Source organism: Mycteria americana, chromosome 4 (assembly GCF_035582795.1).
Source record: "Mycteria americana isolate JAX WOST 10 ecotype Jacksonville Zoo and Gardens chromosome 4, USCA_MyAme_1.0, whole genome shotgun sequence".
Classification (NCBI taxonomy): domain Eukaryota; kingdom Metazoa; phylum Chordata; class Aves; order Ciconiiformes; family Ciconiidae; genus Mycteria; species Mycteria americana.
In genome coordinates, this window is record NC_134368.1 from 91,554,171 (window position 1) to 91,571,999 (window position 17,829).

At 45.9% G+C, this 17,829-nt stretch overlaps 1 protein-coding gene across 5 annotated transcripts in view; it reads right to left on the minus strand.

The window, feature by feature from the left end:
* Positions 1-9,760: 9,760 nt before the first annotated feature.
* USO1 (USO1 vesicle transport factor) overlaps positions 9,761-17,829 on the minus strand; it is a 38,044-nt gene continuing 29,975 nt past the window's right edge. For 3 of the 5 annotated variants that reach the window (XM_075501363.1, XM_075501360.1, XM_075501364.1), the window contains 7 exons: positions 17,389-17,527; positions 15,945-16,108; positions 15,243-15,332; positions 14,365-14,451; positions 12,671-12,769; positions 11,979-12,194; positions 9,762-10,767 (listed from right to left, as the gene is read on the minus strand). In XM_075501363.1, coding sequence (XP_075357478.1) covers positions 10,690-10,767; positions 11,979-12,194; positions 12,671-12,769; positions 14,365-14,451; positions 15,243-15,332; positions 15,945-16,108; positions 17,389-17,527 — 873 coding nt within the window. In that variant the 3' untranslated portion in view covers positions 9,762-10,689. Of the gene's footprint in view, positions 10,768-11,978; positions 12,195-12,670; positions 12,770-14,364; positions 14,452-15,242; positions 15,333-15,944; positions 16,109-17,388; positions 17,528-17,829 lie in introns of all 5 variants that reach the window. The other 2 variants (XM_075501361.1, XM_075501362.1) reach the window with 2 other exon arrangements.

A 17,829-nucleotide genomic window follows, 5' to 3' on the forward strand; every position in this document is an offset into this window, starting at 1 on the left:
AGCCTCTAGATGCAAGGTACTTGTTATCCTTCTCGTACAACAGAGCAGAAAATGGGAGCAGAAGCAGCAGTTGCTCTCGGTCCCTAGGGCTTGCAGGAGGAAGGCAGAGCTGCTCGGGCTGCCCGGAAGGTGGCAAAAGTCCCAGCAATTCAAGCCCCTCAGACCCCAGTCCAAGCCCCATTAGTTCTGGCACAGCAGCCGGTCCTGTGGCCTGCAGCTACACATGTGTTTAGAAATACTTTGAAAAGCACAGACTGGGCCCTGCCAGGACGAGGAGTGAGTAAGCGGCTACCTGCAGCTGAGGCTGCTCAGAGTGGAAGCCTTGTATCCGTTGCCCAACTATCACCCCCTTCCTTCCCATTGAAGTGCATAGCGTGCAAGATAAAATCGGTTCCAGACAGCTTATGACAAAAAGTTGAGTGTAGGTGTCTGAGAGATTAAAAAAAAATAATAGAGAAAGTTTGTTCTTATCCAAGCGGATTTCCTGGAGTGATGAGTGAGCCTGGCATGTTTCTACTCTACCTTTGGCATGTGCCTGTACATCTGGGTGGGCTGACACAACCTCATCCATTTCTGCTAAGAAAGGAGCAGTTAGTTACCCTTACAAGTACTCTGTTAGAGCCTGCTCTGTCCTCGCCTCTGCTGCAGCAGCCACAGCACCGGCCCTTGTGCGCGTTCGCTGTGCACCCTCGGGGGCGGCTACGCTGGAGGCAGCAGGGCAGAACTAACCTGCATGGAGAGCACCTTGCTGCTGTCGCCGTGGGGTGCCATACCTGCCGTCTTTGCTTGCTGCTCTGGGCCAAAACCGACTGCCTTGTACCACAAGCAGCTCCAGTAAATCAGAGCCATGGCGGCCTCCCGCATTCCTGTACTCGCTCGTGGCCATGACGGGCCGGAGAAGCCCTTTGCTCATTCACCAGGCATCCTAACAGATGGTCTCTTCTCCAGCCACCTGGGAAAATGTTTTTCCCACCAGCAGATGTTTGGGAAAACAGCTCCCCCAAAAAGAAAGCAAAAAACAACCCTCCCAACAAATAAACAACTTTCTGCATTTAAACCTTTCAGGCAGTCCATTCCGGTTCCTGGTGTTTGTGCGAGCAGAGAGAGACAATGACACATTTTGCAATGAAAAATGTGGAGGAGTTAGCATTGGTTTTATTACAGATTTTTTTTCCATTTGTGCTTTAAAACAGCTTAGAAACCTTTAACAAGATACCTCAAACATTTTCACCTGCCACTCACACTCTGTGTGATCTCAAGCATGCCAATATTTCCAGTCAGATAAAGCTTTCCATTCAACCTGGGTGATTTTTTACTAACTCCTTGATTTACTGAGACATAAGTAAACAAGCAGCCCTGCAGTCACCTTGCAGTGACCTCGGGAGCAGCAATTTAACAAAAAGGAGCCAGTGAGAGGGGAGCAGAGAGGATGGGAGGGCAGCACAACACCCGAGCTTGTCCCCAGACTGGGAGATAGCTGCGCCTGCCTTCTCCCCTGCCTTTCCCCAGAGCCCCACAGCCACAGATGTTGGCTCCATATCCACATACAGCACAACATACATCACTGAAGGCTGCAAAAGCCCAGGAGGGAAAGTTGTGTGGAGGCTGAGGCAAAGCAAGCCACTCATCTGCGGAGGTCGCACAGTGGATCGTTAGCAAAACAGGCCTTTTAACTTGGTCCAGCACGCTCCCTCTTGGACTCTGTTGCTCCTCCATCGAAGCGTGGAAAGATGGGCCTCCAGGTTTCCACGTGCGTCACCACAATGCTGAATGGGAGTTTGGAAGGTTTAAACCCAACTCGACACAACGCTGGCTTCAGCCTGACCCCTGGAGCATAAACAGTTTTCTTTCTGTTCCACCTAAGGAGTAGGGACGAGGGGACCGACCACCTTGCAATTGCCAGGCACGTCCATCTTTACTGGGGAATTCCGCAGAAGAGCCTTGTTTGCTGCTTAGCAAGTATGCAACAGAAATCCCAGGATTTCAGAGGCTACCACCCGGGAGCACACTAGCAGGGAACCACTGCAGCATGCAAAGAAGATGCACTGGAGCACGGAGCCCACCTCCTGCGGGTACAGGCTCACCATGTGCATCCCCAGAGCCGGCACAGCTCTTCCCGCAGAGCCCGGCCCTGGCTGTGGGGAGCCCAGCCTGTGCCGCTGGGCGTGCGGCGCAGGACAGCTCCACTGGCTGCTCTGCCTCAGGAGGGCAACGCGGTCTCTGCAGCTGAAGTCCAAACCCAACTTCCATTATGAGCTCTTGTTTCAAATAAACTTATGTCCTCAAACTGTGCCGGCTGCTGAAACTATTCTAGGTTGAGAATTACTAGACTTAGGTAGCAGGAGAGTAAGTTCTATTATAGCTGTTTGCCCTACAGCTCTGTTTGAAACCAAAAGCAACCGCCTAGTTAGCTTGGCAGCCCTTCCACTCGTGTCGCCTCTGCAGCTGCAACGCGTGGGTTTGCAGCCTGCAGCCCAGGGCTGCTCGGCCCGGATTCCCTGCCGAGCGCGTGAACACCGTGACCTCTGGTGGCCACGCTGGAGCTCGGCGAGCGTCAGGGCATCTGGGAGCACGGCGCTCCTCGGGTCGCTGTGGTAGGCCCAGATGCCTACAGAGACATGCCTAAGGATAAACAAGGTCTAACTAATGACCTCGGCAGCTTTCTCCCTCCCAGCCACACGCACACCCTCCCGAGCCACCGGGAGAAGAATGCAGCCTGCAGCAAACCCGCTGTCCCTTGCATCATCAGTTTTTGGGGCTGGAAGCATGCAGATGGGGGCCTGGGCTCCCCCGGCCGGGCAGGTGGAGACACAGCTTGTGACTTTGTGCTGTCATTACCCAACTTGTTCGTGTCGTGGGAGATGACATGAAGACAGAATTTGGCTGTACTTTGCTCTCAGTTTAGACTGAATCTCCTTGTGAGTGTTCAGCAGCGAGAATCTGTCACCAAACGAGGTGCAGGAAAGCTTGTACTAATAGCTTAAACCAGAACCTGTCTTAGGACTCCCCTAATTAGTGGGGAAGCCCCGTTTCTCCTTTGCCTTTGGACCATATGTGTACCCAGGAGCTAAGCTCTTTACCCAGTGAAATTTCCAAATCCATGACGGATTTACTGGTGTAAGTACACACCACAGAGGGAGCCTGTAGAGTTAGAGATGTGAGTATGCAGCAACCTGGCCCTTCCTCCACTGAGGCGGCAGAGATCTTACCATTTTGCACCTATTTTGTGTGTGAAGCTGCACATAGCAGCTATGCAGACCCTTTCTTCCACGCTGCACCTTGTTCTGAAAGAGGAGGTATGAATGGACAGGCTAAAACTTGGGCTAAGTCAGACACAGAACGAATAAGAAAGGTCTTTCAGATAACATCCCTGGAAATATGTTAAAATACAGGCAACAAATCTGTCTGCAGGGGAGGAGCAGGTGACTGGGAGTTCAAGAATCAAATTGAGAGTCATGCAAGTGCTGGCAAACTTCGCCTTAGACTTGTACGCTTCCGCAAGTTGGCTCCTGCTCTGTTGGAAATCCGGGGCCAGCACAATTGAGAAGCGCATAAGCACCAGCTCTGTCTTTGGCCCCAACGTGGCCCAAATGGAGAGCCCAGAAGCCAAAGAGCAAGCTGGTTTCCTATTGCGGATGCAGAACTCACCTTCCTTGGGGTCACCACGTGGCACCACAGGGTGTTTAGAAAGCCCTGCCCTGCCAAGAGCCCTGGCTGCACCGACAGCTCAGCAGCCATCGGGGAAGCTCTGGGAACCCCGCATTGGTGGTGACACGTAGGTGAAAACTTTCTCGCTCTCTGGATGTGGGGCGAAGTCCTCCCGTGCTGACTGTCTTAGATGAGGGATGAGACTGCAGAGCCAGGCAGCTCTCCGTACTGCCCACTGATTTTTTTGGTGATGCTTCCAGGCACAGCCAGGGACTTGCAGAAAAGTCAGACTGTTCTTCCCTTGTCTAAATGGAGACGCAGCAACAGAAGAGTCAGAAATGGTTCATTCCTGTAGTGTGGGCCTGATTTTGCGACCTGTGTGCTCCGTGTCAGCCCCGTGAGCTGGGAAGCACCTCTCTCACCCAGTCTGTCACGTAGCCTCAGCACCCCGGGTCAGTAAGGAGATACTGATCTGGCTGCAACGGCTGCGTCTGCTGACATGGCCGGGGAGTCTCAGCTGTCCTGCGCCTCAGCTCTCACGGACGATCGGGGCGAATTCATTTTTCTTGGTGCTGAGCTCATCTGTCGCTTGCTGTCACGGGGGGTCGGTCTGAGGCCCCTCTGTAACACTAACCCCAGAGCACACGCTTTCTCAAGGATCTTCCCACGTGGAAACACACCGGCCTGCAGAGCAACAGCTCTTCTTGACTGACACTAGTATCTCCCTCCAATCAAGCAGGCTGTCTGCCCCGTGATTTATTATACTGCTGCTAGCGAAACACGTGCTGCCTGCGAGCAACCGTTAACGACCACTGACTGCCCCCTCTTTGCCCAGCAGTGAAATTTTCAGCTTCAAGGCGCAACACTATGCACCGGTGGTATTTTCAGCCTTGGCCTGACCTTCACATTAGCCTCAGGATCCGAGTCCATTGCATCACAGTTCTCTCCCAGTAGGATGTCCTTTATCAAGAACAGTGTCATAAGATTACTGGTTTCTTATATAAGTGGTAGGAAGTGATCACAGGCTTGTCCAGACCCATTTCTTGTTTCTGAAATATAATTTCAAATAAATGTCATGTTCTGCACCTGCTTCGTGGAGCACAGGAGTCGGATATGCACTGAAAAACCTACAGCCTTCACAACAGGACTATTAAATTAGTAGAGAGCAGTTTGTAAGTGCCGCAGCTGCCTATCCAGTGACATAGATTCACCACTTGCCTCCACAGAGAGGGCCTGTGGTTTTTCAAAAATCAGTTTAGCTGGATCGGCATGCCAGGTGAGCTACAACATCTTGCCTGGTGGGGACTCGAGCTGTAGGTGTCACTTCCCAACACCCCTTTCTGCAAAGGATCACTGTCGAAGCCGTTTCATACAGACCACACATGCATGTGCACAACAGTGCCATGCAGGCAGGAGGTGTGATTTAGAAACGTGCCAAATGGTGTAGCGGTGAGAAATAAGTGACAGAGTCCCACCTTAAATAGCAATTAAGAGGGATAGTGAGGAAATAAAAAATGTGTTTCACTTCTCTTTTCAGAAGGGAGTTGTGCTGCAGAAGAAAAGCACACAACTCAGCCAACCACAGGGACTTTGCTGTCATTTGATGGCAGTTGTCCTTTTGCCACTGCTGTCCTTTTGCTCACGAATGCATGAGGCTGGGGTAACTGAGTCAGCTATTTATTTAAAGCAGAGATGCTGTTTGGCGAACCCTTGGGCACTCAAGAGGAACAGGAGAAAAGGTCCTGGTTCTCCTCCAGCGTGTCTTGGGGGCTGAGGGAGGAACGACCCTGTGAGACAATGGCAAAGCTTGCTCATGGGACGGACTGGTTCAGTGAGCAAGGTGGCCGGGGGAGTGCAGAATGGTTAAAAATCCTCTTGACGGAAGGGAGAACGACACTGCAGGTAGTACAGGGCACCCGACCCATCCCAAGAGGTGTCAGGTTGGCCAGCATTAAGTCCCACTCACACCACCAAACACTGGCCGCACTGACAGCTGGCTGAAGGGCTTTAGTGAGCAGCCGTGTTTCATGGACACCCACACCTGCCTTAGCTGAGCACCACACATGCCAGGGATTTGCTTGCTCTGCAACCAGTTTCATCCCTCAATCAGTCTCCCATCTCTCCCCATTCCAACTTTCCCTTATTCCTGAAGTTTAAAGAAAGGAAGACATTGTTTCTAGTGAAGTATTTGGGGAAAAAAAAAGATCTCTTAAGACTGTATGCACTGCTGAACACTTTGTTTTGATTTTATTTTCTAGGAAGAACTTCACACAACTGAAGAGGTTTTGGCAATTTTTGAGCTTGCAGAAGGTAAAGTAACACAGGTAAGGCTACTTTTACTTCCCTCAAGTCCGTACTTCACAAGTAACTGATCTAAAAAATGGTGTAGCAGCCATCTTAAAGAAATTACAAAGACTTCCCATGTTCAGAGCAGGCAGCACTGGACCTTTCCTGAAAACCCTTGCACTGAAAGGGTGTATTATGAAAGGACCCACACTGCCTGGTTTGGACATGGCACAAAAGCACCAGCTCTGGACTCCAAGAGGGTTACGGCGTTCCTCTATTAGCATACAATAATCAGAATTACTTGCTTCTGCTCTTCACTCCTGGGACTCTCTGCAGGTCGGCACCTCTTGGCCTGTTGATCTGTATCAATGTCAGTATATGCAACAAGCAAGCTAGAAATCTATGATGTGTTTACCTCCTCACTATCATCAGTTGCTTGCTTTGACAGAGAGACTACGTGGAAAGGATCCAAACGCTGTGCAGAGTGAGGAAAACCACGCTGCATTCATAATGTCCCAATCACAATGGGACAATAAAAGATTCCAAAGAATTAAGAATAAATCTAATTTTCATGACACAGCCAAGAATGCACAGTCAAGTGAATACCTTCTGGGCAAAGGCCTCCCTTTTGACAATAATACAGTTATTATCCAGACACGTCTACTACCAGCAGGAAGATATACCACTAGGATGGTGCAATAAAATAATCAACAAAACAGGTTTTCTAATTGGGAAAAGCACTTTGAACAGGCTTCTTTAAAACCTGTTTGTAACCAGTTTGTCTGTCTTCTGAACTTCCTACCCCACCTAGTTATCTCTTCCTTCATTTTTTGCAATTTCAAACATTTTGAAGTTGCATCCAAAAGGAAGAACTTCCCAAGCATAACACTGCAGAGAATAGCAACAAAAAAATGTTGCGGCATACCATCTTTTGGGAGTGGCACTGATGTCCAGGTAAGGTTGCCAGATTAATGGCTCCTGATCGAGATCAGGCCAGACCATCAATCACGTGCTTTGTGCTTTCACATACTGACTCTGTGTTTATGCTTATTTTTCAGGTGATTCAGTCTCATCAGTGTAAGGAAAAGGTTAGTTTATTTTCCCCTGTCTTCCTTTCTCTATTCCCCTTCTCTCTACTCTAGAGAGGCACGCTTGCCTCCTAGGGCACAATCGCACACTGAAGCACAACTTACATAAGTATCCGTTTATTTCTGCCCACAGCATTTTGAGAGACCTCGCAGAAAGGCACCCAGAAGATAACGAAGCAGAAACATCTGGGGCAATGTAAAAGGTGCGTAGACTACACAAACAGCCTGCAAGGTCACAGATCACCCAGCAGGACACGGGGAGGGCAGAGCAGATTTCCCTGCTGATCCAGCTCTACAGGCCACATAAACTTTCCAGGCTCTCCAGACATGACAAAGCCATGAGGCTTCCTGACACCACTCCTTCTGTGTTGCCACCTTTTTGGATCCTACTGAAGGATCCAACACTTCCAAAGAAAAGCACTGCTCCACAGGACAGCTGACAGTGATGGAGGAAGAGATTCGAGCAGATATAAATAAGTAGGTCTGTCCTGTCTAAGCAGGGTAGGACAAACGATCACGAGCTCCCTGGGGGTGGTACTGCTGGCAGCAGCAAACAGCAATGCCAGCACTCACAGGACACCTGGGTACTGAAGCTGGCACCTCTACCAGGGTTCATAAAAAAAGGCATTTTTAAAACTGAGTTCCCAACACATACAGAAGGAGCTCCCATTGCTTCAGGCGATAACACTGGTGACTGCATCACTCTGTGCAAACCTAAACTCCTTAAAAAGGGAGCATGCCCTTCCTTTCCACTCTTCTATTAAAGTACCGTTCCTAACGGCACATGGGTACCGTTACATGCCTAGCACGCCCAATTGTAGCCCTCGTTACATCAAAGCACCTCTCACTGACCTCTAGGAACCCCCAAGTAAAAATCTCACTGCAATTCTTGTCAACACCATTTCTGTAAGAGACATTGAAACTAGCAGGACAGCTCCACCCCCTGATTATCAGCTATTCTAATTGTATGTTTGAACCACACGAGAATAAAGGCTAGTGGGGTAGTAGTTAATAGGCCTCCTGGTCAGGAGAGTCAGCACACGGTGGCAAGCAAATACAGCAACAAACAAGACCAGAACTATCTAATGCTTAAATATACTGACAGGAGAAACTCAAAGGTACACATGGCTTCCAAGACTCAGAAATAGTTTAGTTTAAAGCTTACAGAAGACAACGTGATGACAAAATTAAATTTAGGCAAGTCGAACGTAATGTGAATGTTAGAGCATCTGACAACTAAAATGATCTAGATCATTATATAAAACCCATACCGTAAAGTCCAGATTTAAATTCATTTTTTTCTTTAACAGATTACAGGCACCATGCCTAAAGACTCTCATTGCATTGTGCCTGAAGGAGAACCCTAGTCACAAACAGAATTTTCAAGGGCTAAGAAATATCAGCCTATATTCATGCACACAGGAAGAGCCGGGTACTTAAATTCTTCAGCTATTTGTAATAATCCCATCTTGTGACCGTAGTATCTGTGAGCAAGGATGGTAGTACAAAGTAGGTGAAATGGTATGCTAAGTCCCAACACACAAAGCTTGGGCATTAAGTTACACTACTTTTTATTATTATTCTCCCTGCTAACTTTAAAAGCCATATATCACTCAATCCAGTTTGAGACAAGAGCTCCAGAACACCCTTGGCAAGGCAAATACCCTTCACTTCCTCCCCTTTGCCCAGGGGGCGGGGAGGGGGGGCATCAAGACCTGCTAGCTGTCAATGCCACTATCCTACCACCTTCCGCCTAAACCCTGGCCATGAGGTATCCTCCTTCTTCTTTCATGTCAAAAAGAGCGTGTAGTCATACTAGAAAGAGAGACTTGTCTAAGTCACTGCATTGGGCTGAACTCATGCCATGTGTTTGTGATGAGGGTTTGCAAGCAGCAAAGCTGTCAATCCTTTTAGAACTTGTTCATGTCATTGAACAAGCAGCAAGAGCACTTCCAGCCTTCCCCACTGGGTTTGTGCATCTCCTGCTTTTTTAAAAAAAAAAAAAAAAAAAAAAAAAAGTACTGCCTCAGAACTCAGAATCAAGGTACTCTTATCAATAAATATCTGCAACTCTTGCTGCTTAAGTAAACATGGCAAAGCATTCTAGAATAGCTTTCTGGGGCCTGCATGCTTCTGCCCTCATTCTTGGATTTTGCATAGAAAAAGAGAAGGTGGACAGGCACCCCCTGGGAGCTGCTTGCTCCCAGCTCCTGTTGATATGCAATGTTCAGCAGAAAGCAAGTCACACTGAAGAGAAGAACCAGGCCTTGTTGTATGGAAGTAAGCTTCCCCCCCCCAGTCACGTAGTCTTTGTGCTCCTGTTTTAGCATTGCTTCCCATCCTTGCTCTTTTCCCCCCAGTTCCAAAAAAAATCTGCCCAAGGATGGTGTGCAAGCGTGGAGATCATCGAAACTACTCCTTCCAACACTTTCACATTAAACACACACTGAGTGTATGAGGTAACTTTGAGAAAGTCTTTCTTTCCTGGCCTTCCTCAAATTATCATTTGATTAAGCAATGATTTCTTTTTTTAAAAAAAAAGGTCTAAGGAAGTTATGCAGCTACTGAAGTCTACATTGTTGAAAAATGCAAAAGCTGAACCAGCCCCGCTATATACTCACGTTACGAGAGCCCCCGTACTTGGTATATTATTACTTTCATCTGCCACGGTAGCCTGGTTTTAGACCATTTTACATGTGTATTGAAATACATTTTATTAAAACAGGACAAGAGAATTAAATAAGTATTAAGTGGACATACCTATTTTTATTACCAAAAAATGAAATTGATGCATTTACTGTATTCAGTTTTTTCTTTTAAAATTTTATCTTTTATTCACTCATCAAGAGCCAATAAGTTATATAAATCATAGTAGTTTTCCTTTCCTTACTGAAGTAGTCAACAAGATTTTTTACTTATTTTTACTTGACTCAGTAGCATACTAGATATTTAGAAAGAGTGTATTGGTCTTTGTTTTTCCATAGAGATTCTTCTTAAAAAAAACGCTACCTTTCTCGCGCAGGTCTCCATGAAACCTCTTCCACATTATTAGCATAGCGTTGCGGTTCCCCCTGGGAGGTTCCGAATGCAGCCATATCAGGTGTCAAGGCACTCGACGCCGTGCAGGTCCTTTCGCACCTAGAGAACCAGCCCACGAGGCCGGCAGAGTGGCCACCGCACACAGCAGCCACCCCAACCCTTCCACCTCGCCACTGCTCTTTAAAGGAGGCCACTAATTACACTGAAGCTCCATGCTGAATGCAGGGGCAATGATTCCATTTGACAGATGTTAAACCAAATACTTTTGTTTTTAATTATGTTAAGAGTTCCAGAAAGTTAAAACCGTAGACAAATGCACAGAACTTCTGTCAATGACAATGAACTGAGGCAGCAACATTGTCATCGCCATGCTTTAAACAGTGTCTAAAGCAACTTCTAAACAAGTACAATTTGGGATACTCATGTAGAACTTAAACAGTGATTTTTTGTTTGCTTTACCTAGTATGAAGGAGTTTTCAAACACTTCAGTAACTTATAACTAGTCCCACAGTTGCCATTTTCCCATCTGCTTCTCATAAGCAGATGTTTTGCTTTGTATACCAATAACAGATTTTTTTTTTCCCAGTAACAACCCAATCTAGTTTTCATGGTCACACACAAAAGCATTCTAGTCTTGCTCCTCTTCATCCCCATCCTCATCTTCATCCCCTTGATCTCCAGATTCAATATCATCTTCATCTTCAACCTGAAATTAAGAAAGATCTGTTGTAAGCAGTAACATCCCTTACTCCGATCCAACCTTTTGAAGGCAAGGCAAATGCTGAGGGAGTGAAAGTAAGCTCAAAGCTAACCTAAAATTATCATGCTGTATCAATCAGTGCTCAATAAAGGCAGCTGTCATCTTGCAACATCCCACTTCTCTGCTAAGGATGGCTGACTACTGGGAACAACAGCCTCTGGTCAGCACCATCAGTTCTGCCTTGTACATTCGAGCAAGCATCTTGATACGCACTTCAGTTTCCCATGCGGTTGCATGAACTAAAACCTGCATTCTCCACCAAATAGGCTGAGGAGGAAAACATGTCTGTCCAGTGCTTTGCAATGCCACAAGTGAAGCTGCTAATGTCTTCTAGGGTACTTTCTCACTATTTAAATCATTCAAAAGTCAACAGGCTCAAAGATTCCTTGGCTACACTTAGAGGATCTACGCTTGCTACAAATACTTTTCAATTCCAGTAATGCCTCCGCCCACCACAGACTCTTTGAAACCCTATTCTTGCAGCTGAAGCTAAACCAGATGACTGTTAACTACGAAAATGTAATCCTTCCTTTCAGAAGGATTGCATAAATGACAGAATGATTGTTTCCCGATAGGAAACCCAGGCTCTAGCCTGGTGCTCAGCCACAATAGCTGGAGCACAACAGCTAGTTATGTCTACCTTACAGTCCCACGTCCAGCTGTGAGTCACAAGGACTCTTGAAAGAAACTGCCCTGACAGTTTGCAGCACTGCTTAAGCAGCAGACTAAACCTTTCTAGTTATCACTTGTATTATCCCTTGTGACTACCCCTTCTAGTTATTACTTGTGGAACCATCCCTTAAGGATGGCAACACGGCCATCGCCTGCTTTCTAGTTGGCAGCCAGGAAAAGCTGCAGCAAGGCCAGGCACATGGTCAGGTATCATTCCAGACACATGCATGACAAGTAGTTTTCCTCACAGGAGTTTGGCAGGTACCTCTCAACATCCCAAAGCTGAACACTTCTTTCAAGAGACAGTCATCATCTTTTATTGGTGGCTGCCAATAAAAGTTCAGAAAGCAACTCTGGTCGATTCAACAGCCCTCTATTTATTGAAAAGATGCCTCACCAGACTTATTGGATCAAGTATTGCTGTACCCAGACTGATCAGACCTGCCTTGGACCCGAGAACTCACTTGACCCATTGTTTTGCTTACCGGTACACCAAGATCCTTCAATTTGATCTTCAGTGCAGATAGTTTCTGATCCTGGTCAGCCAAAAGCACCAGAAGATCATCCTGTTCTTTCTTTGATTCTGCAACTTCTTGCTGAAGTTTACTTTTCTCATCTTGCAAGATGGCCACTGTACTACTGGATGAATCCAGGTGCTGTTTTAGTGATTCTTTTTCCTCGGAAAGGGCTTTGACTTCACTCTGGCAACAGGAGAAGTCCCACACCAAGTTACACCATAAGCACAGGAACAGCTGAAGCCTTGTTTCCTACAAGCACATTCCATACACTACCGGTACCAGCTCCAACCCTACCCAAGTGCCCTGTGGCCTTGCTCCCACACACTTCTTAACCCACACTCCCCTTATTACCAACCAGGAGTAAGGTAGGTCTAAGTCTTAACAGCGCCTACCTTCCTCGCAGCCAAACTGGATTGTTCATGTCAGCGTAAAGCTATTTCCTAGACTGTCCTTACCAATTCTTGCAAGGCAGACAAGGCCTACATTTCCCAAGTGAAAAATGAAGGAGGAGACGCATCCAGCTTCCCCTACGTAGCCTGAAACAGTTCAGATGCTGAGGAAACAAACCACTTCCACCCAAAACCTTTCCCGTTGTATAAGTCCTCCTAACTGAAGGCTGAGTATTAAGTGACTTGGTTTGGTGGTCACCCACTACCAACCTTCAGTTGTTTTATTTCTTGCTCAAGTCGTCCCTCCAATTCGGAGTTGTTTGCTGCTGCTGCACCGCTGTCTCCTAACAAAGGATCTGCAGTTGTATTCTGTGGATGAGAAATTCAGTATCAGAGGGCTGAATGACTCGCATACAAAGACAGCAAGCTAAGACGTTACACAGTCAGTTGTAGAATTTAAAAGCGTATTTTCTTCTTACAGCATAGCCAAGGTGTGGTAGTTACATACAGGCTGCGCTGCAAGGCATCAGGAAACAGACCTGTGCTTCCTGGGGTCTCAACAAACACATATGCATGTGCACACAAAGAGGATAACACAAGGTGCAGCCCTTATTTCATAGAAGTTGCACTCTAAAGAGACTGTTACTTTTTTCTAGGCAGACCCTGTCTATTACAGGCCAGCAGCCTTCACTCAGGTGCCAAAGATTTTTTTTATTCAGCTAAATATCTAAATCTTTGTATGCGACTACTAAAAATAGCGAGTTTAGTCTCAGCCAGCCCCACCCAAAGTTATTGTTTCCCAAATGTGGCAGCTGTCTTTCAGCTAAAACTGCACCATGGCATGAATTCAAAATAATTGCTTCTCCAGTTATACCACGGTGAAGCCAACGCTGTAGGAAAGGCAGGCCGTCTGTAGGACGGCACCGAGGTGGCCTGACAACTGCTGGCAGCACGGAGCACTTGAACATGCCTCTGCCTCACGAGCACGCATGGCCAACACACATGCATCTTGGAGCAGCTGAGACTTTTGACAGTGGAAGTATTAAAAGCCTTCCTCTCTCAGATGATCTGTACATTAAATGAAACACTTGATATCTTCCCCACACAGGTCCTCTTTCTTGCAATACCGAAATTAGAATTTGGTGCACAAGTCAGAACAAACCAGCCAGAAGCAAGAGTTTAAGTGAGTCCAGCTACCACAGACCAGCTACCCTGTTTTCATTATAGCAGAGTTGTCAAGCAGGGCACACAGGAGCTGCCCTCGTTCTGCTTGAGCACTGAACACCACATATTATCATCGTTTCAACTGTTTGTGTGGCCCATGCTCCTGCAGCTTTATCTGTTAGCTCTACTGTGACAATGTCTGTAACATTTTCATGCAATTCATTTAAGTTCTGTAGCTCAACATTCACTTTCTAATGCCATTAGCTAGTTTTGAGGACACAATCGCATTTATTTAGCTATGCTATAAGGCTTTATTGGCTAATCTTTTCAATACAGAGCTAAAAATAGCTCTGAAGCATTTGGAGGTCTGCACCAACAGATGCACCTACCATTTGCCATTCAACTGTACGTCAACTTTCAAATTAGTATCCTCAAGTGTTTGTAAGAATAACGATCCCTCTAATGTACATGATACCATGCATCTGTGTGTCACAAGAGACTCTTTCCTTTGATCAGGGTATAGGCTTAAAACACCGAATAGTTGGTATTCCTGTATTTCAAAATACCGAGGACCAGCGGCCTCACAGAGCACTAACTTGACCGGAAGTCCCCTCTTTCCTCATGAAGGATTTGTCTAGGTAACACGTTACTTGATTTAAAACACTGCTGGAACCACTTGCTTATGTGTATTCTTAAAACAAGCTTGGTTTAGGACAATAGCTACAGACAGCATAAGCAGGAAACGGAAGTCTTCAAGATTTAGTGCCCAAAGAGAAAATAGGGAAATTTTTCACTGGTACCATTACTTGTAGCTTTTGATTCTCAATTTGAAGCTTAGAGATTTCTGCAGACTGTAGTTGTATCTGACTCCTGAGCATTTCTAATTCCTTTGGGAAACAAAGGCAAAAAATACACTTTTAAGTTAATTTGATAAAGCGAGGTAGTTATTCACATTAGATTTTTCTTAAGTTAAATGCTACCAGACTAACTGCTCCATACTAGCGTACGCGAGAGAAAAGCTGCATCTCCTCTCTCTCTGAGAGCACAGCAACCATTTCTCTAGAAGACAAAACTAGTCAGCAACATGCATCATTTTCCGCCCTGCTCTTACGAACTGTTTTCTGTGGAATGCCCAGCCAAGGCACCTGTCCGAGCCTCAGTCGTGTTCATAGAGGTGTTTCACACCACTAGCACTCTCATTAGCATCCTCTGCACGTTACCATTCTTGGTGCAGAAACCCCTTATGACCTATCCAGGCATTGTGAGTTTTCTAATCAGAGAGACTCTGCTCGGTATTTTTGAGCAACAGCTACCTTAAATTACTGAATCTGCAGATATTTAAACTCTTACTCTATGCTGTACATCTAATACCTGGAAGCTTTCATATCAACATTTAAAAATATGTTTAGCAATGGGTAAACAGATAGATTTTGCAAGTCTGAAGAATCAGTTGAAGTGTCTTCTGCTGGCTCAAACCTGCTTAGCAAAAACAACTGATTCATTTTTGGATCCATAATCTTGATGCTCCAAGATCAGTACCATCATCACATAAAGGTGCACCATTAAAAACATCAACGTGCTCAGGAATTGATGCTCCTCCCCGAGTTTTGACAAAGCTCCCCTCCCATCCCGAGCTACCACTGTTCACTGCAGCTTTGCTGAAATACCGCAAGTTCACCTTCTGTAGTTCATTATTGTGCTCCAAGCCACCAGATCTGCTGGTCTGTGAAGACTGCTCTGTTGTTCCCATTTCCAACTGTGAAGACTTCTGTAATAGCAACAGGAAAATCAGCCATAGAACTAGGCAGACTAAATACAGTCATGTTGTCAGAACACAAAGCAAAACTGTGTGCTTGCACGATCAAAGCTCCCAGCAGAGAAGGTGCAAACAGGCTAAGAAATGCACGTCATAAAGCTCTCTGATTACACGAGAGCAGCTGGATGGTCTCCTCTAAGGTGGATGCAGAAGCATCTTTCACCAATTTGAATGCAGAAGACATGCACAAAATAGAAGCAGCGTGCATCGCCCTGCATTTTGACACGCAGGCCACCAAATGCAGGCACCATAAATGTGTCTTAGGCATTAGCCCCACTAAGCTCCTAGCAGACACCTACCATTTTTTTCCCCACCCAAAACACACTAAAACCCACTGATTCTACAGTACAATAGGTCAGCTGCACAAATTACTCTTGGGAACAATGTGAAGCAGAAAAGGCTCCGCTCAAGCCGTCTCCCACCACATTTCCTGTTAGCAGCACGCAATCAGTTATGATAGCTTGACTGCCATCATAATGAGGACTTACACAGCTTAAGGCAAATTACATTTGAAAACAGGAATTGGAAGCTGCATCAAGTTCTGCTGAGACACTTGGCGCTTACCAGTTTTTCAATCACACAATCCTTTTCCCTTAACTGCCCTTGCAGCAGTTCATGCTTGTTTTTCCATTCTTCCAATTCCTCTTTCAATTTGCTGACTTCTTCCATCTGAATGCCATTCATCTGAAACGTATCACTGTGGGAATTATGATGTTGAGTGTCCTTTCCTAAAAGACAGAGTTTACAGCAAAGGTCACAAACACCAACATTATTTTGAAGTTAGCTTCAAACACACCAATTAAAGTATTTATTCCTCCTCCTGCCCCACAAGGCAGTACAAGCCATTCTAAGTCAAGAACCAAAGCAGAGGAGGTAAGAACTCTCCATCAACAGCTGAATAAAGAGCTCCAATTTCAAGTATGTATTTGTGGCTGCACCTGCATGCGCTGCAGTCATTCAGTCATCCAAAGTAAGTTCATTGACAAATCATTCTGTAGAGGAAGGACAATTGTTTCCTTATGTATTTTTAATCGTAAATAATCCTGAAGGCAGAATTACTTTTTGAAATCATGTCGTACCCAGCTTATCAGGCATCTTGACCTTGGAATAACTGGAATATCGTGTCCTGATTTATGCATTCAGTTAGCAATCTCTCTAGCGACAGTAATAGGCCTCATCTTGCACATCTGCTATACCACAGTTCTTCCCTAATTCATGCTTTCCTTCACAGACCCAAACTTCAGCACACACCGTGGCCCATCTGTTCACCTTCTAAGTCTGAACAGGCAACGACTGTTTTGGACTAACTTAAGAAACAAAGGTGTAGAAAGCCTCTACCAGCAGCTCCCTGGTAGGCAACAATTCCTACAGCAAGCTTCAGCTCTTATCCCTCACCAGGCACACCTGCAGGAAAGTAGCTAGGAGGGCAAGGAAGGGCTTTGCTTTTCATCGTGGGCAACCGAAGTGATACTGGGATCAGGTCAGAAGCTATTGCTAACCCCAGTATTTCCATGTGTCCATCTAAATGAACTGTCTGGTCTACAGCCCTCTTGTTCAGGTGCTCGTTTTCCCCATGAGCAGGCCTACGTGGCAGATAGGCCCTAGCTCCAGTGCTCAAACGGACCTTAGAGAAAACAGTACTATTATTTCAAGAGACCCAAGACTTAAGCACAAAGCAAGTACAAATTAGACCTCATTCACCTTCTCAGGCTGTCCTCCCACTTCTCACTGTGCTTTATTCTCTAAGTTTAAAAGCACTTAAAGCAAAACCTAGTATTTTTAGATAATGAAGCAAATCTGATGCTTAAACAAAATTGTTTGCAATGCTCAGCATCAACTTGAATAAAGCGTATTTTATCTCTATGGGAAGTTTTCATATGCTGGAGAACATACAACAGCATGCCTGAAGTGACAGAAGGTTGTCTGCTGGAGCTGTTCTGTAGCTTGCCATAAATCACCTAAGATCTTCGCACTAGCAAGACTATTTATTATTCTTTCTGAAGCCTACCTAGCTGTACTTTAAGGAGATTATATTGGTCCTTATGCTGTTGGATCTGCGACACTTGCTGGGTAACTGTTGTTTGGAGCTGTTCGTTTTGAGACGTTAAAGTGTTAACTCGTTGTTTTAATTCTTCAAGCTCCTGGTCCTGTGAAGGGAAAAAAAAAGGCACTTAGAGTAGTAACACTTTTGAATACAATACTGTCAGGAAGGCAAATAAAGACAGAAAAACCTTAACTCCACCATTACACACTACTGGTTAGTGACACTGTCAGTGCCACCTGTGACAGATGAGCCTAAAAGCCTCATGCAAACCTAGATAGCTATACCTAGGAAAAAAGCCTGTCACACCAGACCAATGCCTTCCAAATCTTTTGGAGGAGACGTCCAGCGTCCCCACACCAGGGACAGCAGGAGAAAGAGAAAGGAGATGTACGAAATCTGATGATT